This window comes from Symphodus melops, assembly GCF_947650265.1.
Source record: "Symphodus melops genome assembly, chromosome: 2".
NCBI classification, from domain to species: Eukaryota; Metazoa; Chordata; class Actinopteri; order Labriformes; family Labridae; genus Symphodus; species Symphodus melops.
In genome coordinates, this window is record NC_136692.1 from 15,766,736 (window position 1) to 15,791,774 (window position 25,039).

The window sequence follows — 25,039 nt, forward strand, 5'->3', positions numbered from 1 at the left end:
TTGTATGGATCAGTGTCTGGGGCTTTTTATGCCTTTATTAAGAGATTGGACAGTGGATAGAGTCTGAAGAGAGAGTGGAGACAGACATTCAGGAAAGGACCTGCATGCTTAGAGGACTTTAGCCTCTGTAAATTACCGCACTAACCACTAGCCTACTGGCGCCTGATTTGGACTACGTTAAACAACAAAAGCCCATGTGGAAATATGTGTTGAAAGTAACAAGACAACATTTAGTAAGCTTTGTGATAAAGTTACAGTATGACGTGGTCAAAGTCAGGTGACTGCGCAATTCCCCCGCTGGCCAGCACAGCGGGCCGACTAACCTTCCCTACGGTAAGCACGATTACATCTTCGATATGATGTCGTAAGCCAGCACATACATGATATGTTATCATGAAGCGTGCTCAGTTTACGAACAGGTGGACTCGAGCTACTTTGAGGCTTATTTTGATTCATGTTTAGTCACATACAGTCATTAAACGTATGTATACTTGTGAGCTTGTGCTTGTGCATGAAGCACAACTCTCCGAAAGTCTATTAGCCAACCTAACCCAGTGCCATAACATAAATCACAGCTCGGGAGTAGGCAGAGTTCTTGAAAACTAAAGGTATTTTTAAGTTAAACAAGGGTATCACACTGGGATGTTAACTCCTATATTAATGTGGTAACTCTTCCCTGAGTGTTATCTTCTCTTAACCTCCTTCTCTGCTGCAGATAACCTCGTGCTGTTGATGTCAGGTACTGCCTCTCTGCTCTCATGCTGGTTGCTGCCGATACATATTATTGTCAGCTTGGCATCACCCACTGAGCTTGTAGCCGCTGAAATAACACAATAGCTCCTGAAGAGATGGCTACAGGGGGCACAGCAAGTTTGTGTGTGTGTGTGTGAGTGCATGTGTGCCTGTGTGTGTGAATAGGTGAGGGGTCATGCAAGGTGAGCAGCAGCCTTCAAGGAACCACAAACCCAGTAATTAGCACAGCATGGTTCTGTAAACATGATTGGACTTGTGTGTATGCGTGTGTGTGTATGTGTGTGCTATTCTCATCATTATGAGCACCACCTCTTTTGTTTTTTTCTCTGTTTCATTTCTCTGTAGTCGTTCTCTCATTCCTTTCATCCCTCTCTTTTGCTTAGTGGAATTTAACAGCCGCCTTCTGTATGTCGCCATGGTGATGTATAGAAGTCAGGTGGTCTGACCCGGCACTGCTGATCAGTTCTCTCAGACCAGAATGTGTGTGTGTTTACAGGAAGTTTGCGTGTGTGATTTATGACAGCCTGCACGGTGTTCCTCAGAGACGTTTTCCTGACAGCCTAACTTTCCAAAAAAGGACTTTGACGGGACATCATTTTCTGTAGTTAAAAGGCCTTTTCAAACCTGAAACATAATTATCAAATGTTGATGAGTACAAAAATTAAAATAACCCCTTTCTACGAAACTTTGAATTTTTAGACATCTGTTCAGATTTTAATCTATAAAGTAGTCACTAATACTGTTAAATGCAAAATCATGCAGAAATGTGTTTTAAGAATGATCTTTTTAGTGGATGTTTTCAGCACGTGTTCTGTGTATCTGGAATGTATTTATTAACAGTCTATTCAAACCACTGAGGACTTGAGGGAAAAATATTTTTTTCACATTTTTCTGACAAAAAATATAGCGTCATACACTAAAATAACCAATATTTTTATTTTATTTTTTTGCGATGTTTCCGGCAGAGCAGACACTTCAATTATTGTTTTTTACGGTTGAAGTTAACAGAACCTGGGGAATATATCTAGTTGCCACCTGACATTAAAGAGAAGTAAAAGATGTCGAACAGCCAATCATGTCTCAGGGATATGGGTAGGCGGGCCTACTGACGTTCGCAGCGGAATGAAAACACAGCCTAAATTAGCGTGAGAGACACATAAGAAAGTGCTGATCCTCCCAACTCAAAGCAGGAGAAAACACTGTCAACAAGACTGTTAACTGTTTCAAAGATGAGTGCACTTGACACAATATAACTTGATAAAAATACGCTGAAGGAAAGACATGACCAGACGTCCCAAACCAGTGTTAGTGTGGACCATATTGTATACAATATAATCAGTGATTGGTGTGGAACCTCAGTAAGCAGGAGGCCAGTATAGGCTAAATGTTACTAGCCAACTGTTTACTGTCATATCAGCGTTTCCAGCTCTGAGCACTAAGCTTATGATGGGCAAATGACCCTGTTAAATTATCATTTGACAATAAAGAATAATTAAACCACAATTAACCATCAGGTTTCTTTAACTTTCACTTAGGAGAAAAAAAAATAGCTTTTAAATTTGGAAGAATCAATGATTTTACATTTGTCGTTTAGAATTATTGATATTGACTGACATGAAATTTTTACCATGATAACATTTTTAGTCATATCACCCAGGCCTACTTGGTGCATACTGAATAAATGCCTCTGAGGCACCTCTGTCTCAGGCATTTTCCCTTTTCTTTTTGTTGCCTGGTCTCATTCAGTTCAAGTAAAAGGCATGTGTTATCTCATCAGAGTAAACAACTATGTAATATACATCATTCTTTTTTTTTCAATTCCAAGGACAATCATATTGTTTAGAGGTGTTTTAAAGAAAGATCACAGATCTACTCATACTAGAATAAGCTTGATTGGATGAATCTATTCAAAACAGTTCTAATGTTGGTATTTCGGTGCTGAGAGCAGGCTGTGACATTTTGTTATATAAACTTGAAGACTAATGGCGTAAAACTATGAGAAACCCAAACAAAGCCAAGTCTCCGAGTTTGCTAAATGACAGTCATTAGTCCGTCATTAACACGTGCCTCCAATGACTGCTGTCTGATGTTGTTATCCTGGGGAGTGTTGACTGGCATGTGCTAATTTGTTGTGGGTAAAAGTGCTTGTTTGTGTTCCTTTGTTCTATGAACCAAAATTAACCAAAAGGGTCTCGCCTCTGCTGAAAGAGACACACATCCCTAAAGAAACAACACTCTGGCTTGACTAAGACATAAAAAGATGACACATTAATAATAATGATCTTAACAGGAGGGTCAAACAATAAAAAACAGCAATTCTAATGAGTCATAAATAATTAACCTCCCTGCTTATAGATAAAAATGTCAGAGCTATGCCGATTGAGAGACATGTTAAAATGTTAAAAGGCTGAGAAGAGGAAGAGAGGAGCTGCAGAAATTAGACTTTAATTTGATAACATACAAGTCATAAAACAGATCTTTGGTCAACATTAGGATTAGACTTTTGTCAGATGATAGAGTTAGAGGTTAGGGAACCTTTTTTGTTGAAAAAAAAAAAAAGCCTCACAGTCCCCAAGGTCTCTGCAATAGTGATGCAGTATGAGGATACATTACTCTGAAGCAGAGTGAGGGGAAACTCAGGGTTCAGAGGGAGGACTAGGGGAAGCCGTAGGAGTGGCAGAGGGAGTTGAGGTAACAAGCTCAGAGGATACTTGGGTCAACTGAGCGTTGAGTGGAGTTGCACCAGCAGTGAGGTTCTGGACGGATTCCATTATTTCTTGCAGAGCTTGTTATCCCACAAGGATGCCTTGAGAAGTGAGGGGTTATCAGAGTCTGCTGGGTCCATGTGGCCATGTTTTTCTGTTAAACCAATTGTGTTTGGGAGTTTTTGTGAGAGTTTGAAGAGATTTATTACAATGCTGACTTATTTCTGTTTGACAGTTTGTTTGTTGTTATTTTTTGTCAGTATTTGAAGGGGATTAATGACAAGGTTGAATAAATGTATGCCTTCCTATGCTCATCCCTTGATTTTATAAGGACTGTTGTTGTACCCTGTCAGAGCCCAAAATGTAACAATGACACAAAATGTTGTAAAAAAAAAAAAGGAACAAAACCTAAAATGTGATAAATGGTTGATAATGTAACAAAATGTAGTAACTTTTGGCTCAAAATGTATGAAGTTGTTCCATTATTAGTAGAAAATTATTGTGCCTGCCCCATAATGTAATAACTGACCTAAAATGTAACAAGTAGTTACATTTGTAACAAGTTGTTACGTTTTGGTTAATACAAAATAGCAAAAAATGTATATGTTTTGGTCTCATCAGTTTGTTACATTATTGACCAGTTAATAAATTTTGGCTTTTGCCAAAAAGTTCGGGGACTAACACTCCATTATTAGTGTTTGTTATAAGATGACAAATAAGTAGGCTGACATGCATGGTGGTCTACGTTGTTCTGCTTTATACTGAGGGAAAAGTGGCTCCTCTTTACTTTGTCCTGCCAGTGCAACCCATTGAAAAAAAAAAGTTTGGATCACTGTGTTGAAGAAAGAGGGACCACCATGCTTGAATCAATCATTGTTTTTCTTTTAAAGCAAAATGTTCCAAAAAAAAGACAGATTCACAATATGATTGCATTACAATTAATCGAGCAAATAACATACACAGTACGTTTTTGTATGTGCAAGTAACTTCCTCTCTTTTCCTTTGGTTGAAATGGCGGCTCAGTGCACTGTTGATGTCTAACATAGTTTGCTGTCCTAAATGTAAACTTGATATGAATCCACGGCAGGATAATTAGGCTGATTTTGGCCCCGATTCTCCCCTTCCGATAATCTTATAGACACCCCGATCATCGTAAAATAATCTCATAAGATCATCCTGCCGTGTGTGGTGTGTTAAGACTGCTCTCGTCTGGTTGGAAGCATGTCGGAACTGCTCTGATTTCATATCGGGGATATTCAACATGTTGAATTGTTTTGGCACAATTTCTCATTGTGTGTGGTGTCCCCTGAGGGGAAAATGAGCACAAGCCTGTTGACTGTGACTGCGTAGCCAATCAGAAAACAAGGTGACGTAGTGGCGAGGAAACGCTGGGAGCAAAACAACAACAACTCACCTCCATATCACCATGTAGCAAGTACAGTCCATGATCTTGTTGTCTCCACTCCTTTGACCAACGCTTCTTCTTGTTAAAACGTCAGATAATTTATCGCAATGTGTGTGGTCTCTAAGGTTTGGGAAATCGGCCAACAATTTTAAAATCCTGCTGTGTGAACAAGGCATTAGGCTCTAATATCAAATTACCCATTCCATTTAAATGAAGGAGCATTCTCGTGAACAAAGTGTTACACCTGCATCTACATTTGGGTGAATATTTGTTATTTACATAAAAATGGACACCAGCCTGGAAGTGTAGAACAAGGCTGTGTTCTTCGCTTCTTCTAAGAACATAGAACAAATGTCTGTCTTTTGCTCTAGCCTAACAATTATCACAAAATGTATCATTAGTTCTCATTATCTTCTTTCTTAAGGACCTGGCCTTCTCTGCACTCAAAGAAAGGAAAGCAGCTTGTATGAATATTAGAGTACGCCTTGAAACATACAGTAACATACACACAGTAATAGCTACGTTGTCTGGTTACATCATACTGTTTAATGTGTCATAGTGATATAAAATAATGTTAATGTCTTCTGTTCTCTTCACTTCCCACTGGTCACTGTATTTTTAGCTCTGTCAGTAGTTGCATTGCGTAATTGGTGGTCAGCCATGTTCCTCCAGTATTTGCTCGCCGTTTCACATGCCTGGCAGTGCTGGAAGACGAAAATAGTGAGCAACAGTGGTCGTGGGCAAGAGAGGAAGCCTACATACTTAACATCCACATCATATTACCGTTTAACTACATCACACAAAGAGAGAAAGAAAAACAATAAGTGAGACAGAAAGCACAGAAAATCCCACCAGATGGTCTACAGGAATACTCTGTGTTCGTTTGTGTTAGGTCTTGTCTCACAAGCAGGATCCAATCTGTAGCTACACACTCAGTATTTCCCTTCAACTTACATTCCTCCTATCACCCGAGAAAGACATCTTGGTTGGTTGCTGGTAGTAAACCTGTAAACACAATCTTTCCCTTCCCATGCCTCCTTGTTGCTGCAGTTTATCAGCCTCAGTTGATTTCCTGGAGCTGACTGGCTGATGGGTACTCTGATTCTCTCACCCAAAACATGAGTCAACCTTTATCTTTTTGGTTGGCACATGTTTACATGCAGTTTTGGCCTTGCAGCAACAACCTTCAGTAACATCTCCCATAAGTTGATAATAACTTATTAATCTAATGGAAGTTCTACGGGGGGCAAATAAAGATCACTACTCTGATATGTAAACATATTTTTACAGAATGGATCGAGCCATCCAAGAAAATGCCGATGATTGAATCAGCCAAAATGCATCTTATCCACTAAAAAATGCACACAGCATGCACATGCAGGGCTTCATAATATTATAGTCAGCATTGGTTGCCACAGCAACAGGACCGAGCTTTTCTTAAAGAATCCTATGGCAGCTGTGAGCCCAACATCTGGGAGAGAGGGAGAGCAAGAGAAACACATAGAGCGAGTCTGATTAAGTTTTACACTAAACTGAACACTATAGAGACATTGACTTGCTTGTTATAGGTTATTTTCATTTTCTTTACTGATTATATGGTAAAGTTGGGGACGGAAAGAGTAAAACATTTGTTGAATTCAGAAGTTGTGTGAAGATATTAAGAGTTTTTCTCCAGACCCTCTTTTTTGTTGCGAGGACATATCGGGCTGGGACTTTCAGTGTGAAGATTCTTTCAGAATAAAAAATGTTTCTCATCAAATAAACAGCTTTAGGGGAGCTACACACTTAGCACATAATTTCCGGGAGTTACAGTATTTACAGGCGCCCCTAAGAGACACTGAGTCAAGCCATTTCAGCACATAGCCAAATAAACTAATCATTGTAAACACTGATGTGATGAGGAGGCGAAGCCCTGTGGTCGGTGATGCTGAGCTCCTGAAGTCATACCAGAACAAACACAGCACCAGAATTACGTTTTAGGTTGTTTAACTGTGGCTTGTCCTTTGAACAATTAATCTGACACTGCACTGAACACCCATATTTAGCATTGATTATGTTCTGTTCCTGCATTAATGAATCGTGCCCCTCTGCATCACACTGCTTCAAAAAAAGTATTCCTTTCAACACCACTAGTGATTAAGCTATCTGTACATGGCAGGTAGTTCTCAGCTTTGTAATTGCTCATTAGTGAAAACTCTTTTAGTTATTTATTATTATGTTATTGTTGCCCCTTGACACAGAAATAAGACTTTCAAGAAATGATCACAAGCCAATAGCTAGTCACTTTTTATGCCTTTGTTATGCATTCTATGGCGTGGACACTTCAAACCCTGTACACTGCCAATCCGTCTCATTTGATAACAGCAGTGATGCTGCAGAGTTATTGTGCTATTGATTCATAATTTAAAAGCTTCATAAATCACCTTAAACCCTACAGGGCTTTGAGTGTAATGAGTTCAGTAAAAATCCAAATAGAACCGCTTCAAGGTGCAGGAGCCTGATGAGCAATGACACACTCATAGAACAAATAATAGTTTCTGTTGGTACCATCGTCCTGACAATTATCCACATCACCTCGAGCGTCTGAGTGTTTCTGAGTGTGTGCAACTACTCTGACCTCACAGCTTTGAGGAAAGAGGAGCTGACATGAGACGCTGTGAAGCATTACTGCGTGATATTCCATGACATGTTCTGCTACACTCACACACACACACACGCACACACACACACACACACACACACACACACATTCACACACACCCTTTAACCAGTCAGCTGCACTGGATCGAAGAATCCTCGTGTAAAATACCAGGAAAGAGAGAGACCTGCCAACCTTTCTGGATGTTATAGAGTGATGGAAGAAAAGAGCAAGAGAGGAACAAAAAGATGGATGGGAACAGAAGTCCAGTTTGAAGTGAGATAAATGTGTAAAGGGTTAACACAAAGACAAAAAAGGATGACTGAGGTGATACATGACATTAGAATAAATGGCTGTTTATTGATTAAGCAGAGAGCAGTAAGTGACTGTGTGAACTTTAAGCAATTTGCTTTTTAAATGAAGTGACTACAGTACCAGGAGAGGTTTCATGTTCAGTAAGCTATCCAAAGGTGATTTATTCCTTTGGTGATTAAAACCTGAAGCAAATTTTGATAAACAAATGTTGACCCTGGATCGGAAACCCAGAAAAACCCAGAACATGAGGAGAGAAAAAAAAGAACATTAAATTCCCATCTTCTTCTTACTAATTTATGGCAGCTTTTTTTCTGCATCAAAACTCTATTTTGAAGAAGTAGCCAAACATTTTGATTAATATTTGTGTGTTTATCAGTACCCTAGCCAAACATGAACTTTTAAAAGGACATGGTCAAAGGCAGGCCTGGCTCTTTCAAACATTAAACTCTGAAGCAGGTTTTTATGTTACTGTAAATGGGTGATCTTATTTTTATCTTCAGAGTACATGAAACAAATTCCAGCTATTACAAACACAGCAGCAGAGTCTCCCTCACCACAGCAGTTGGTGATTTAGTTGTACTGTTGCACTGGAAAAATAAATGACACAAAGTAAAAAGATAAAAAGATAACGTATCAAAGAGAGACGGAGGACGTCTGAACTGTTATCTTGCCAGCTTAACACTTCTGAAGTAAATTTCTGTTTGAATTTGATACGGTAGTCTGATGCACAGAGGTCTCTATTCAGATGAAATTCATTCATCAGCAGCTGAGTTTCTTGCTTTGGACTGGGATCATTAACATGATGGGGTTCTCTTTAAGGACATGAAAGCTCAAACCAATATAACTACCTCTTATCCCTCCCTATTTTGCATGTTTTATCTCTGTCGAATTCCTTTTCTTTGAGACTATTTACTTCATTTTATACTCATTTGGTTGCTGGGGAAACCAGAGGTCGTTTGCCTCCTGCGTTTCTCTCTGGATACAATAAAAACATGCAAGGGAGAGCCTGGCAGAGAGACACTGAGAAAGGGTTAGAAAGAGTGAGGCCATGCAGCGAGGTATTAAGAATTCATTTAGCCCCCGCTGTCACACACTTTCAGCCTCCTAGCTCTTTCTACCTCTGTCATGCTGATGCTTTCAGCACATGCACATCTTTTAGGTAGTGGTCCCCACTGGCCTTTTAAAACCATGAATTTGATTCTTCCCAGCACGCCAAAACAGATTTAAAATGTGTTTGTACTAAAATGAGTTAATCAGATGAATTTATAAGGTAATTTAAGAACAATTATTTTTATCATTTGTATCAATGAAACAGGCTACTTTCATTCTTTGTAATTGATATAATCTCATCATTATTATCTTTAGGTTTGGCAAGTAGAAGAAAATAGCAGTTTGAAGACAATGACAGTGATGTTCCTAATTAAAAAAACGTTTGTTTTTTGATCATTACAAACTTTTTTATGCAGACATCCTGAGCAGGCTAGCTTCACTTCTTTACACTGAGCCAAATACATTCTGGAAAGAAACAAATTACAACATCAGCAGCTTTTAGACTGGCCAATCATCATCACACTGAGTATCACATGACATCGTCGTTTCTGTTGTGCGGTGGTTGAAGTCAACCTCTGCTGGTATAGTAAAGAGCCTCAGGGTTCCATTTTCCTAGCCTCAAATATCTATTTGCTATTATCAGTGACTACTGCTGAGATATCCAGGAAGTGTCACACCCCTCCTGACCTTGCAATTCCTACATCTACACACGGCATGCTTCAGGTATAAGGGAAGAACAAGTCCCATTGTTACGTCTTTGTACACTAAATACAAATCGATGTTGAGGAAACAAGTTACAGTACAACACGTTTGCTTTAAAAGAGCTGTTTAAAAAGGGCAAAGGTGTCAACAGTTGAGTCATTGGCAACAATATGGAGCCTTTTTCTGTGTACAATACCGTCTAACAGAGGCTCCGCAGTTACACCAGCTATTCACATTATACACTGAAAACAAACCCATAGTAATGCTTTTCCTCTGTGTAATTTTACACAGCATGCCAAGGCAGCAAAAGAGGCGAAAGAAGGTAAAACACAGAGCTGTTAGGTGTTGTCGTCTCCACACTTCAACTCAGAGTTTGACTTGCCTCTGTTACCACCTCCACACACTGGCTTTATGGTAGAACACCATCATCCTGTTCCACAAATAGCAGCACAGCAGCCCTGCCTTGCACATGCTGTTTGAAAGTAGTGCAGGTTTTGACATTCACAGTTGATGAATTATAGTGTGAGAAATTGTTTTACTCTCGAGTTTTCGTCACTCTATTGGTAGGATTGCAGTACGTGCCCCAACATTACCTCAATGCCCTTGTAGAAGCTTTTTAACTTGCCAATGACAAAAAAAAAAAAAAAGACTGCTTCAGTTTATCAGGAAGAATCTATGAAAACGCGCTTGAAGTCGAACTGTACTCCTGACTATTTTAATTGAGCGGCTCAGTGGCCCACATTGCAATACTGTGGGCGTTCCAGTCAGCTTCCATAGTACGTGACATTTCCTGGATAAATGAGAAAGCTCCTGAATGAATGAGAAGCAGAGTAGCTTAAAACACCAACCAGCAATAAAGAAAGAGAAAAAGGTTAATAAATTCTGAGTTAATCTTCTTCGAACATGCTGCCTGTAATGGAGCTTTGCGCTTTGAATTCAACATTATCCTCCATCCGGTTGCAGGGCTGGTGTGCTGTATGTGTGCAGGTATCTCTTTGAGGAAGGAAATAAAAACGTGTCTCAAAGGTACCTCCACTAATTGTCTCATTTTTCAGAAGTTTAGAGGGATAGACGGACACTTTCACACTGTTAAAGGCAGCTCACTTATCGAGTGTTCAAGGAAAACTAAACTGGAGAGCTTGGCAACTCACTGAAGCTGTTTTTTAACAAATAATGCATTTGGCAGTGGAAATAACCCTGAGATTATCCTTACAGCATTAGCCCAAGGGCTGTCATCATTACTTAGACTGGGGGAAATAAGAAAGCGCTGACCTGCAGTTTCAGTCAGCCATGCATTCCACATTAAAGTGTGTATCAGCCTGGAAAGTCTGCACTTTCTATGTGGTGTGTTCACAGACGTTGCCCGGAGGGTCTCAGCACCAGCTTGGTGACACCTGCGGATGATATCTCTGTCCTCATTAGGAAGGGTCGGATATACAGAGAAGAGCTGAAGCTGCAGAAGAGTGAATGTGTGCTACTTGGCCTGCAGTATGTTCTAGCCTGTGGAATGATGACATTATTGTAATATTTGTATCATTAAGTGGACTTGAATTCATTTTCCAAACTGTTCTCATTCCTTGTTCATACGTATACCTAATGAACTGAAATTGAAAGACTGTATCTATCACATGTAAACTTGAAATTTGGCTCTCAGCACTTTGGATGTTTGGAAAATAGAGTTTTGAGATTAACCTTGTCCTGCAATGATTTGTTTAGCGGAGGCTTTTGTCCAAACAATGTACATCAAGGAATAAATGCAATGAGAAAAGAGAATAGGCCTCAACCACATGTTTTGTTAAAAGTTTAAAACCCATTTTACACCGGGCCAATAAAGTGTATCTTATCTTTTGCTGGAGGGCCCCTTGAAAAAGACTTGACAAAACAATACAATCTGGATGAGAAGATTTAAGAAAAAAAGATAATACCCGAAAAATGTGCTTATCATTTGAATTAGTATTGGAATATTTTGCCAGATATATCCCTTTGAACAACCTCTGTCCTTAAACATCTCTTAGAGGTTATCACTGTAGATGAAAATACATATTTCTGAACTTCAAAATAAAATAGTCCGAATTAAATTTCAAAAACAATCTTTTTTTCTTCTTTATGCACCCTTTATATTAATTTAAAAACATTTCTACTTTCTTACAGATCACAAAATATGTACTGTTGATTCTGTTTTTTTGGATATATTTATCATGTACATTTCCATGATTCAGATCTTACTAGGAAAGCAAAAAAAAACAACAACAAAAAAACAGCTGTTCCTTTGTACAGCTGTGGCTCAGTCGTTAGAGTCGCTCACCACTGGAAGGTCAAGAGTTCGATTTCCAGCTCCAGCAGCTACATGTCCAATGTTTCCCTGAACGAGACACTTACGTTTCTGCTTCTTCAGCAGCGTATGAATGTATATCAGTTAATACTAGGTGGACACTTTACATAGCAACCCTTGTCATCAGTGTGTGACCTGCAGTGTAGACGCAATTTTCAAATTAAAAAAAACAAACATTTGGAGTAATCAGGCTAGAAAAGCTCAATTCATTAACATTGTAGAAATGTAAATGCAATGTTTACATGTCCATACCTACCTATTTAAAAAAAATAAAGGCCATGAAGGTAAAAAAAATTCTGTCCCCTAGGGGGGGCATGACAGAAAATAATTGAGAACCACTGGTTTGACAGTACAATCTGTGAGGTAAGATATACATACAGTATATCGGATCACATAAATTGCCTCTTGAACTGGTCTCACATGACTTCTTCAGCTTTAACAGAATGTTAAATATATTTATATGTTCCCCATCAGCAGGCACACATTGATTTAATGTTGGATCGAGTGTGAGACGTAATGTGCACAATTAAAAGCATGTATTTGTGTGCTTATGTGTGGGCGGAGAGTGTGAGCGTTTCATGTTTTTGAACATGCTGCACGTGCAAATCTGGGTATGGGTACTTTTCTGCTCATGTAAGTGTGTTGGCGAGTGGGTGTTTGTGTGCATGTGTGTGACTGCTCTGTCTGTGTGTTCATGTGTATGCATGTGTTTTGCCCACTCACAGCCTATCTTTATCCGTGCTGTGATATCTACAGTAGAGCACAACTTTCGAGGAGGGTTCAGGCTGGGCCAACAGAAACATGCTGAGAATTTAAGCTTTTGTGGGATTTCTCTGTTCAAACCTGCTGTGTAGTACCCTCAAAGAAGAAGAATAGTCTCTTTTTTTTATTTTTTATTTTTTTTTTGCTGAAGCTGCTCCTGTGTTGCAGTCCTCTGGGGGAGCATTTCAGCATCCTGTACTGTACAGCCTCGGGGAGGGAATGGACCTCCTGGGCTATTACAGCACATCCTCTTTCACACGCTTGCTAGCCAAGCCTTGCGCTCGCTCCCTCCCTCAGCACACTAGAAAATGTATATGGAACTCCTCCGTCACACTCTGCTGCTTTGTTTTTGTTCCTTTCCCTCGAGTATGCAGCTTGGTTTTGCATTTTCTGCTCACTCTGTTAACCTCTCCTTTAAACAAGTGTTCTCGCCTTGGCGCTCTCAAAAAACATTTGGCAACAACATAGAAATTGTCTGCCATTCATTCTGCAGATTTCCCCTTCTTCTAAGTAGTCACAGTCCTCATAGGGAAAACCAAAGTAGTGAGGTTTTAAGAGATGATAGAATTCAATTTAGTTTAGTGTAATGTACCTACCATCTGTTAGAGCTTTACAGCTTTGTATTTTACTGTAATCTACAGTACATTTCTATTGGGATGGTAAGTGTGAGTGTCTGGGCACTGATAGAGAAAAACAGGAAATTGCTTATTTGATAGTGTTCACATTGTAAATGTGTACTTATTGCTGCTCCAAGCACAATGTTATTGGGTATAACTTTTAAGCCCTGCACTTAAAAGATTATAAGGCAGTCATTGAAGAAAAAAAAGCACTTAAAGTCACAGTTTTAATTTAACATCATGACTTTGTGTGACTTAATTGGACCCTGTAGAGTTTCCCTTCCATTGCTATGGTGTTGTAAGAGATAAGAGTGCAGTAAAAAAAAAAAAAAGATAACTTCGAAGACTTTTAAAGCTTTTGGTATAAATAAAAGTTTGTAAGGGAGAAGCCTGAAGGAGTGATATGACCCTGTGGAGTCAGAGAAAAAAAAAAGCACCGTGGAGTGTTCAACACATTTGTAATTTGCCGAAAGCAGGAGATTGGTAAGCGGCCTTCGCTTAAGAATATGAGGATCCAGCCTGTGAGTTACACACATTTTATTTTGCTTCTGCATGAGACACACTCAGCTTTAAACTGTCTCTCATGTAACTCGTAATGCTTAGAGAAGCTGTTCGGGAAAATAATTACCTCTGGATTTACATTTTCAAAAAGTCACATGTTGTCTTGAGGCACTAAAAGAACTTGATAAGTTATGATAAAAGAATATAGTGAATTTAAAAAAACAAAAAAAAACTGACATGAGTCACAGGACTCACCCTGACAGCCAATCAAAGGCAGATACTGTGTTTTGAAAATATAATACTGTTAATCAAATGTCTGATAATATTTTAAATTGCCATCCTTTAACAACAACACCAGATCTACAGTCAGAATTTTGCCCCCAGACTGATGCTAAAGAGAGAGAGAGCCGCAGTGGTCGAGTGACAGGAAGTTAAGAGAAAAAGCACCACGAATGAAAACCAAGCTGAGAAACAGAGTAATACAATGTTATTCTATGATTGTTTCATAGAGTTCATACTTTCACAGTCCAGTCTTTAACATGCAGGAAGGAGCTAGGTTGTGTTCTTCCAAGTCACAGAGTTTAAAGTTCTGCTTTTTTGTGAAAACCCAACTTAGAATATTCCAGTCGTTTCAGTAGAGGGGTTCCCACCCAGGTCATCATTTGATGTTGTGTGTGAACACTGTATTTGCATAGTTTGATTGAGAATGTGGTGGCCAAAGCTGTTACATGGCGTTCCCGTGTATCATCCAAGGTGTCATAAGCTATCGCTGAGATAATTCTAAAATGATAAATTGACATTTGAACACATTTGTGAAGAAATCTGTAAGGAATTTACTCACCCACATTTTTGCAATATTCTCTTTACTAACTACAAATGATGCATAAAAAAGTCTGTTTATTTGTCCTCTAAGCCTGAACAATGTCCTACATCTCTGCGTCAGCTGTTCTCCTTGACACTCCATGTTCTACGTGGTTCGAGCGTGTGAGTATCATGGTGATCCTGTTGAACTGTGTGACCCTGGGAATGTACCAGCCCTGTGAGAACATCGACTGCTCCTCAGACCGATGTCAAATACTACAGGTATACACAAACATGTGTACACACACACACACACATACACATTTTGCTGATCATGGTTTTTTTTTTCAAGCTGCCTCTAAATGAATCCTATACTGAACATATCCTTGGCTTGAGGTACCGCATGCAAACATTATCATTGTGTTCATAATAACTTAAACATTGTACATGAAAATGTTGAATCACTGAAACCAAGTGTTGCCAAAGGGGACCATTGTTGTTCTGATGTTTTTTCCCCCCGCTATTTTTCACAAGCGTGTCAATCAACCAATCAATCTTTATTTGTATCGCGTCAATTCAATTCATAACAAGTGTTATCTCAAGAGACTTAACAAAAAGCAGGTAAAGGAGTGTGATTTTCTTTTTTTTTCAAGGTGAAAATAAGAGATGTCAAAAACGAGTAGGAATAGAGAAATCAAACGTTTTGGGAAATGAGACGTCCTGCCCTCAGTGGCGACATCTCAATTACGGATGACAGTTTCACAGCTGGATCACCTCTTCAAAGGCTTGAATCTGTAATTTTATTCCACTCAAGGGCTTTTCTGTGAAACTGAAATAACCTGCATCTCAAACCAATGAGTGATTGGTTATTGATATTCGGCAACTGAAAACGCAGTGTAGTTCTAACTTGTGTTTTCCCATACTAACACTTCATACAAACTGTGGAACTTAACTTTCATGTGTCATGGCTGTATTACTATGCAGCTTCACAGAGCTGCTGGCGTGACTGAAGGGTCTTGTTTTCCTCTTTTCTTAACCATAGCTTTCATATATGTTCTTGTCTATGGTTTACTAAGTTACACAGGCTCATGTATATTTGATCAGGACACTACATAAATAGAGCCATGCTGTGGACAAGCACTTACAAACATGTGTTAACAAATCTGAACAAATGTACACTTCAGCTTAGCCATGCATATTTCATATATAGCTCCCTCTTAAGCGGACAACTTGAGTCACAAAATCATGCGAGACTGCTTTGTATAACAACACGTGTCGGAAACAACACACGTACATACTCAAGCTGAAATGCATGGTTACACAAACAGAACTTTCCTTGAAGAGGGGAGCGAAGAGAGTGTGCTTTATATGCACCATTTCTTGATATACATGTAAAAACGTAGAACATCTATTTCACATGCTCGCGCACGCATAAACACACACACATTCACACACACAAACACAACCTCCCCCTCTGAATTTGTCACCGTCTTGCCCTCCCATCCTGGGGTCTGTAATTCTTACAGTGACTCACTGCTAGCATGTGGTCTTTATGGTGACTTTTTCTCAGATAAGCACCTCTGCAGCTGCCTTCGTCATCTTGCAAAAGGCACTGAGTCCCTCCTCACTCATGCCAAAGGTGGACCGAGTGGGTGTTTCATCTGTGCGTGAGCGTGCACTCGTATGGCTCCGATCTGTTAGGGTGAAGCGTTTGTTAAATCAGCTCAGCATCATGTTTTCTCACACCAACACACACACAAGGCAGCGCACTCAACATGTAACAGGCAACACACACAGTAGATTGATTCGGCACCCAGGGGGAGGTGGCTGGTGAGTTGGACTTAATAGAATTTCTCCTCCAAGTATCTATAGACCCTATTCAATATAGGCATGGATTTGGAGGGCTACAGCGCCACAGTCAATACATTCCTCTTAGAAAATCCGTTGTTCAATACCATGATTTCAATGGTGCCTCACCAGCACAATCTATAAGCTCCAACAACTGTGGACTTACAGATCCTTTAGAAGCTTGACTGGTTGGCCGGCAAAATCAAATTAGTTAAAAAAGATAAAAATAAAAATCTAAAAACCAGCTGTTCAAAAGTGGTTAGTGGGTCACAAAGGTTCACAATTGTTTTCAGTTGAGGTGGGGACTTGTGGAGCAGGGCTGTATGTGGTTCATTCTGCTGGATTTCTTTTTGCCTATTTGTTGTGAAAATATCTTCACTTATGTAAAGGAAGACACAAAGGCAACTATACATTTTATATGAAGCAGTTGACATCGATGTCGCTTTATGACCTACAAAAGCAAAAAAGCCCACGAGCATAAGAAATTATTATAACTGTATAATTGTTTGAAATGTGTCAGATGAGGGGATTAACAGTGTGCTGCAGACACACATGTACAGATGTACAAGACATACAGTGAGAGGGACATTAGATAAGGAAACAGGCTTGTTTTAAGTTGCACACATGTTTTACTAACTTGTGCATGTGTCTTAATTTAAAAAAAAACAACAACAAAAAAACAACTAAACTAAAGCAGACAATTTTCTCAGGACAGCCATGTTGCTGTGACTTCACACTCAGGGAGCGGGAAGCCTTAATGATGTTAATGTGTCTTACCGTTGTGCTTCAGGTTTAAGTCATGTTTTCTCCTCACAGTTAAATGTCAAAGCTTCCCCATTCATTAAAAAGGACACAGACAATGGATAGAAAAAATGTGGAGACACTATGGGCCATCATATGTTAAAAATAACATATTCAATAATCCATTGGCTACCACCACATTCAGCCACTTAATGATTAACATTTACTTTTGAGAATCACTGATAGGAAATGAAAGACGTTTATTAGTTCTATGATAATTATTCAGAGACATTTATTTGAGTCTAAGGTAAGAATTGTTGGCTGTATTACATGTATTGACAATAAAATGTTTGAATATTTTGACTTAATAGGTAAAATGTACTTTTATCACCCACTTTATGAGAAACATAAACGAAACCTGTAAAATGAATATGGGTTTTGCTTTGAATCACAAAATGGTCTTGTTGAAATTATGACAGTCTATACATGTATTCTCAACCAAAGTGTTGGTATTGATAATCAAAAGATTCAAGGAAACAGAGAACTAGAGTGTTTGAGTGTCGACTGGTTAGATATCGCTTCAAGATAACAGGCTGATTTTGGGCCCGATTTCCCCCTTCCGACCAAAGCAGGAAGCACAACATTGTCCATGTTAAATCCCAGTCTGAGATGAATGGTGTAAAAGACAGAAAGCAAATGTTAAAATGTAGGGGCAACAGGGTTTGCATGACAACAATGGTGTCATCTGCCCAAAGATGTACTGAAGCGTTCAAATTCAAACCCTCTAAAGTCTGATTTTTTTTTTCACTTTTGAAATCCTAAATTTGTTCATACAACAAAAAAATTTGTTTTGCATCTCAAGATGCTCCAAGCATCAATGGGTAAGAGCTTACCGTTTCGAATGCCTTTTGAATGTGTAAGAAAACAGTTTCAAGACAAAACAGAAACTGACTTTGCATTTGACTTCCTTCTAGCTATAACATGACCTGAATGGCTGATGATCTTCACAGACATCACACGTTGCTATGTGTGGAGAGAGCAGTATTTTCATCCGACCGAATAGAGAAAGAATCAATAATAAGCCCTTAGAAACAGAACTGCATGCAAATACCGTTGTTCAACACACTATAAGAACAAATGAGTGCTTAAGCTTGGACACGAATGTTACAAGGCTAAAACACTTGTGTCCTAAAGTTTTTTTTAATCAGGAACATTCTTTGATGTGATCATTTGCTGAATTTGAAGAAAAAAATGTGAACGACTTGTAGCCTTCAGAACCATTCAATCAATTCAGATGTTTGCTTTGAATTTCTCTTTCAATAGGCACCTCTGTAATTTGTACTTTAGGGCTTCTAACAGATCACCTATTTGCATTTCTGTCCAGCATTAATTGAAATCGTCCCTTAAAGAGCAACTTGCAGGGTTTTTTTGTTTGTTTGGGTTTTTTTTTTACATTAATATGAGTCATTTTCTGGTAATGGCTTTTGAATCTTAATCTTTGATTTGATGAACACAAAAGGGCTTACATTTTTTTTTTTTTTTTAAAGATTTTGTTTTTGGGCCTTTTTGCCTTTAATGATAGAGGGAGGACAGTGGATAGAGCCGGAAACCAGGGAGAGAGAGTGGGAAGAGACATGCAGGAAATGGGCCACAGGCCGGACGCGAACCCGGGCCGCCCGCGTGTGAGGACTGAGCCTCGATACATGAGGTCGCGCGCACTGCCGCTGCGCCACCGGCGACCCCAGGGCTTACATTTTAAGTAAACCTTTTTTTTCTCCAACATAGCATCATGGTTCCGTTCAACGTGTAGTTGAAAACAGTCATGTTGTTTTACTGTATATTTACAGTTTCAGTAGTCCTGCTCTTCATTAGCTTGAAAGGAGATTGTTTCAACTGTTCCTGTCACCAAAAAAAGAAGGACAATACACTCAATCTCGAGGTTAACAAGAACAGTCTTTACGTTCAAAATCAGATCAGGCATGATCAACATACAAAAAACAGCAAAGATAAAATAATAATAATAATAATAATAATAACAATATGAGCTGTGGGAAACACACAAGGACAGGAAGTGAACGATCTGAAACGAGAAGAGAGGTAAGTAACACAAAATAAAACAGGAAATACTACAAAGGAAAAATGTAGAGCTGGACGTGAGACAAAAGGGAAAAAGAAAAGAGCTAGCTCCTCTAAGTGTATTGTTGTCATGACCTCTGCTTCCAAATGCTTGGCATGTCACATAATATATACTGTATATACATTTGATTTATTGAGCAAACACTTTTATCCAAAGCAGTGCACATCAGAGAGAAAGAACAACACAAGGAAGAATCTAAGTTAGATGAGTATCTAGATGAGTATGTAGCCTCCTGGAGGAGGCATTTAACTGAACACATGATACTGGGTTTTGGCAGGTGGCTTTAAACAAATAAAAAATTCAGTACGAGCATTTAGACATTTGAAATTGAGAAGCTCATTACGTGTTTATACGTATTTAACATCAGCTCTTTTCTTTGGAAAGCCGTTCAACTGCGAAACCAAATGTTTCTAAATGACAGAACAGTCGCTCATTAAGAATACTGGACACAGCTGTTGAGAGTTATCCTCCTTCTCAAGGGGACTCTGGAGTCTTTTTTCTGGGACTTGGGAATTAGTTTCATTATAGATTTATCTAAAAGAGACAAACCCGAATTGGACTGAAAACAAATAGATAAAAGATGACGTACATTTTGAAAGAAACAGGGTAGGGTAGTTAATTGGACAGATTATCAATACCTGTTGCTTTCCTTCTATTACACTTCTATATTATCCCCAGTGATGTGAGGATGTAAGCACGAGTTAAAGGGATACAAATCTTTCTGCATGTAATCCTCTATATTATTTTATGGAGATGGCAGAATACAGACAAATGAGGGAGACTTGTCAATCTAGTGTAAAGCAGAAGAGCTGGATAATTACAGAACCAAAAAAAAAACTAAAATGACAGACAGAAGAAGACAGACAGAGAGATTGAGATGTTTAAAAAACTGAATGGTGAAAATGTCAGAGAATCAACATTTCTTGGGTCAGCGAGTTTCACAAGAGATGGCACCTCGTCCAACTTATCAGTTTGACAAAGGTCAAGGTTGCACCATTTGCCCGTTCTTCCACATTAGTAGGCCAGGCTGGCACCTCGACAGTCCTCAAGGACTGCTGAGTAGAATCCGTCTTTTCAGAAGTCAGCTTGTGACAACGCAAAGAATTGCATCGATGATTCAGATTCAGATCATGTTGCCTGCAGTACTTCCATCTGAAAATCAAATTACAGGGAAAGCCAAAGTTGTCAGTTAATCTCTAATCCCCCCGTATACACAGACAAGAACAACAGCTAATCTAGGCTTTTGCTTGCAACAGCAATAACACGCATTAGCGAGTGGAGATCTTTGATTTATTTGTTTTTTTTTTCTCTCTTCTTTTAATTAGATGCCTGATTAAAGCCGTGTGTGAAGGGGGTGTCGACGGGGGGTTTATGTTTGATTACTGCTCAAACAAATTATTTTCCATTACACATCGTTTAGGGAAAACCGTTCAACCGTGGAGTGGGGGATGAGTGGGGAAAGAAGGAGGGGAAAATAGAGGGTTAATGGAGACCATAAAAAAGGGTGATGAGGGTATTAAATCTTCAGGGAGTGTGAGGAGTTAAAGGATAAGGAAAATACTGTAGGACGAGAGATGAGGGGGGAGAAGAGATTGGCAGGGAGGGTTGGAAGGAAAACTGAGACTCCCAGGAGAGTGGTGGGAAAGAAGAGAAAAAGTGGAGGTTGGTGAAAACTGGCCTCGTTGAGAATCCTAGAGCTGTATATGATCATATTTTACATTCACTCACTTTTGATTTGTGTCCAAATGAACTGCTGGGGGATCACCCACCTCTTCCTCAAGGAGCCATTGAGTTATAAAACAAGTCATCAGCTGCATTACTGAATGGTCAATAAAACTGTCAGAGCATAACAATGCTTAATAGTGTTCCAGTACCCCGGGCAGTTTCTTCTGACTGATTCTAAAAGCAGACCATCAGTCCTAAACCAAACAAAGTTATTTGTTGTTTCACATTGATTTTATCTGAATTGTGCCTTTCTATATTTATGTCTGTTTTACTGATTGGATCTCAGTTGTTGGTTCATTAGCACATTTTTCCTTTTTCCCCGTCTCCATCCAACCTCTTTTAAGACTTATTTGTAAGTAAAAGTGAACTTGTTCTAGTCAACTATTACCTGGAGCAGGTAGGTCAACAAAAGCTAATATTTTCCGTTTCCTTCTGTTGACGAGAGCCACATTCATTCTCTCAGATGTCCATTTGGTACATGTTTGACACTGACTGTAATGGCGATGAATGCATGATTGTTCGTGGCGTCCACAGCACAAAGATAATGACATTCTCCTTCTTTTCCATCCCTCACACGTTGTCTCTTTGTCTCCTGCTGTCTTTCTGTCAGGCTTTTGATGCATTCATCTACATCTTCTTTGCTCTTGAGATGGTTATAAAGATGGTCGCTCTGGGAATCTTTGGTCGACGCTGTTACCTCGGGGACACATGGAACCGGCTGGATTTCTTCATTGTCATGGCAGGGTGAGTACCTAATTTTCTCTTCATTGTATCCCTTTGTGCAGTTTGTCAGCAGACACATGCGTTTGAGGGACCATTCAAAGGCTATGTCCTAAATACAGGCACATGCTTTTTTTTTTTTGGTCACATAAATTATGTTGGAATATTTATAGATTTTAAATGTTTACAAGGTTCTTTTTAAAAGCCATGCTCCAATCCCCTTTTGTAGTTTGGAAGTTCTTAAACATAGTCCTGCATATCTCATCATGTTGGTGTCAAATCTGTAACATGAGATTGACGAGTAACATGATGTTGATTGTGATTCCCTTTTCCCTGGTCTTTCAATGAATAGGTCACTGCACATGGTCATTATGTTGCTGCTGACCTCAGCAATACGAGCCGAAACCTCAGCAACATAAAATCCTCTTAATTTTTTTTTTTCACTACTGTTTATGAAGCACAATTTATATTAAGTGTTCAAAATCTACTTGGCATATGAGTATGACTATCATATACAATAACTGCTGTAATGGACACCCTGAAAAATGCCTTCCTACTTTGCTTTTCCTTTTCTGTTATTATGATCTTTGCTATGTGAATAAATGCATTCATCTCATCTCATGGAGCCTCTACAGTTTCTATCTCCCTGTCCTGCTGAGATGATTTTATATCCACCCGTTGACAGCATTCCTTGCTTTCACTCTTTGCAGTTTCTGCTTATTTTCAAATTAGGACATTCAACCATCAGTTTGTCTGCGATATCAGATCTTTTCTCCTGATGGTTAAAGCATTTTCAGAAAAAACATCTTCCATCCTCGGTGGAAACAGGGCTTATGTCCACTACGATAAGAAACTTAAAATGCCAATGCTAAGTAGTTGCTCGAACAAATTTGTTCAGAAGAATCCCACATCACAAATTACAATTCATCCATGTGGCAACAAAGAAGCATACAGTGTCTCCTTTTATCGCTAACTTTTTATTCACCTTCACAGCGCCCTCTGTAACTTGTGTGTTTCTGGAGCTCTGGATAGGCGCATCAATTCCGAATATGCTATTACAATAAATATTTAACTAACATTAATATTGTGTCAAATAAAATCTATTTACATTAGTGTGTTTGAATTATTAACTTTCTCCTTTGTTTTCCAGTATCGAGGAAAAAATAAACTTGTGTAAATAGTGTGTAAATAACTCAAAGCTGTGGACAGCAATGACAGTGGGGGAGCTCTTTAAGGTGGGCCCATCTGACAGCACTCACTTTTGTGCTGCTAAAAAGTTTGTCAATGAAAGTCTGTCTGGGAATGAAATTTGGATTTTCCATTCATCTTAAAATTCACCAGTGCACTGTTCCAGCCCTTTACCAGAGAAGCTTGCGCACCATCTTGCATTCTCGTAATGCTTTATCTGGTCTGTTTCCTCCACATTCATCTCAAAGTCACAACTTTGTATGTCTTTCTTTGCCCTCCATCTTGTCATCCTTCACTTACCAGCCTTTAAGTAGCATCTGTAGAGATTGGCCCTCTGCGCCATGATCCATTGGCTGTGTGCAGACCATGCACAAGGATGCCTCCGCCACTAACAATTATTCTCCAGTCTTAGGTCCATCACAAGCAGGGTGTGCAACTACAAGGCGGTGGTAGCGTTTGGGGGTGGGGTGATAGAATATGGCACCGCTGGGAACTAGTGTGCTGCAAACACAGACAGTAGGCGCTCTGCAGGGAAGGGATTAGGAGCAGCATGAGTTCCACACCAGGCTCTGCTTAGCCTGCCTGCAAAGCTGAACCAGAGCTCTACGCACATGCAGATTGTTTGGAGCGCTGTGTGTTGTCTGTGTGTTTCGAGAAGCAGGTGTCCTACATCAAACAAAAAGTTTCTGTTTTGGGGTTAATTCTCCCTCAAGGCACAATCCCCCGCTGACCGCCTCATTGTCTGGTATTTTAATTCGGACAAACAAAAGTCAGACTAAAAGCCTTTTTGTGGTTTTCATACATTTTTGTATACACTAATAAGCGTGATAGTTTCCACGTCCACAACGAGCAACAGTTTGAATGATCAGCCACTGCTCATTCTCAGAGTAAAGCTTTTAAATTGAATCTCAAAATGGGCCTCGGCTATCTTTTCTTTTTCTAGATTCACATCTCCTATAGTTTCTAATAAATTTGAAATAAGTTAACATTAAATAAGTAATCACTCAAAACAACTACATCTAGGTGTTTTCATAAACTAGATATAACACTTTAACAAGATCAATTAACAATTAATAACTTAACAAAACTTGTGTAAATGCAGTCTATTTTACATTTTAATTTTTAAATTTTAGACATTTCTAAAATCTTCAGACAATATTTTTATCGCCCCTGTTTATTTTCCCGAGGCCTCATCTGAGTGCATGTCTTATTTGTAATTATTTTAAACTTAAATCTTGCCCATTATTACTATTTACCATATACTTAAAAGACAAGGATTGGCACATCAACTATCAGCATGAGCATTTCCAAAACCAGCACCATAGGAGATGTGTCTCTTTATATTCAGACCCTCTGTGTGTTGATAATGTATACAGATGCTCTTGGCTCTTAGTCGCAGTAATAGCATTACTTCCAATGACTGACGCTGATCCTGATTTGTTGGAGCACTGCGGCACTGTGCTGCCTGCAGCCGAGCGGACAGGGAGTGATGGAAAGAAAAGAAAAAGAATGGTGAAGCAAGAGGAGGCATTAGAGTGTAAGATGTTTGTTTCTTGTGCCTTTAGTCTTATCCTGTTGGCACCTGCCATTGCTCAGCATTAAGACTATTGCCTTGCTTCCACAACTATAGATTGAAGCTTTAATTTAGGACGTTAAACTGCACAGGAAGCAAAGTAGATTTTGGCTTTGATCCTTTCTGTGCGGATAGAGCAGGAACCCGTTTTAAGAATCAGAGTCAACTGACAGGCATTAATGAAATCTAATGGTTAAAATTCGTAGCATTTCAAATTATGAATTAAAATTAATGATCATGGATTAACAATAACAAAACAAACAAAAAAAGTTGACAAAGATGAGATGCCAGTTTTAAGGATCCTGGTAACCAAAAGTATCTGCGCATTGCTCAATTTTCTCCTCCGGCTGATGCACTCGAGCCCCATCACCTCTCCGTGAGAGAGATTTTAAAATGACCCAGCCTTAAGAAACCTATTACTTTAAATAGGGCATGATTTTTTGATGATTATACTCGATTGAGGTAGTTCATACCTTTGCTAGCTGCTACTGACTTTGAAGTATGTTGAGGCTATACCTGCCCTATG

General features: G+C 39.2%; 1 protein-coding gene across 2 annotated transcripts in view; it reads left to right on the forward strand.

Moving 5' to 3' along the window:
* Positions 1–14,017: 14,017 nt before the first annotated feature.
* Positions 14,018–25,039, forward strand: part of LOC306820688 (voltage-dependent T-type calcium channel subunit alpha-1I-like) — a 125,535-nt gene continuing 114,513 nt past the window's right edge. For both annotated transcript variants that reach the window (XM_079338610.1, XM_079338611.1), the window contains exons 1-2: positions 14,018–14,863; positions 21,643–21,776. In XM_079338610.1, coding sequence (XP_079194736.1) covers positions 14,702–14,863; positions 21,643–21,776 — 296 coding nt within the window. In that variant the 5' untranslated portion in view covers positions 14,018–14,701. The remainder of the gene's footprint in view (positions 14,864–21,642; positions 21,777–25,039) is intronic.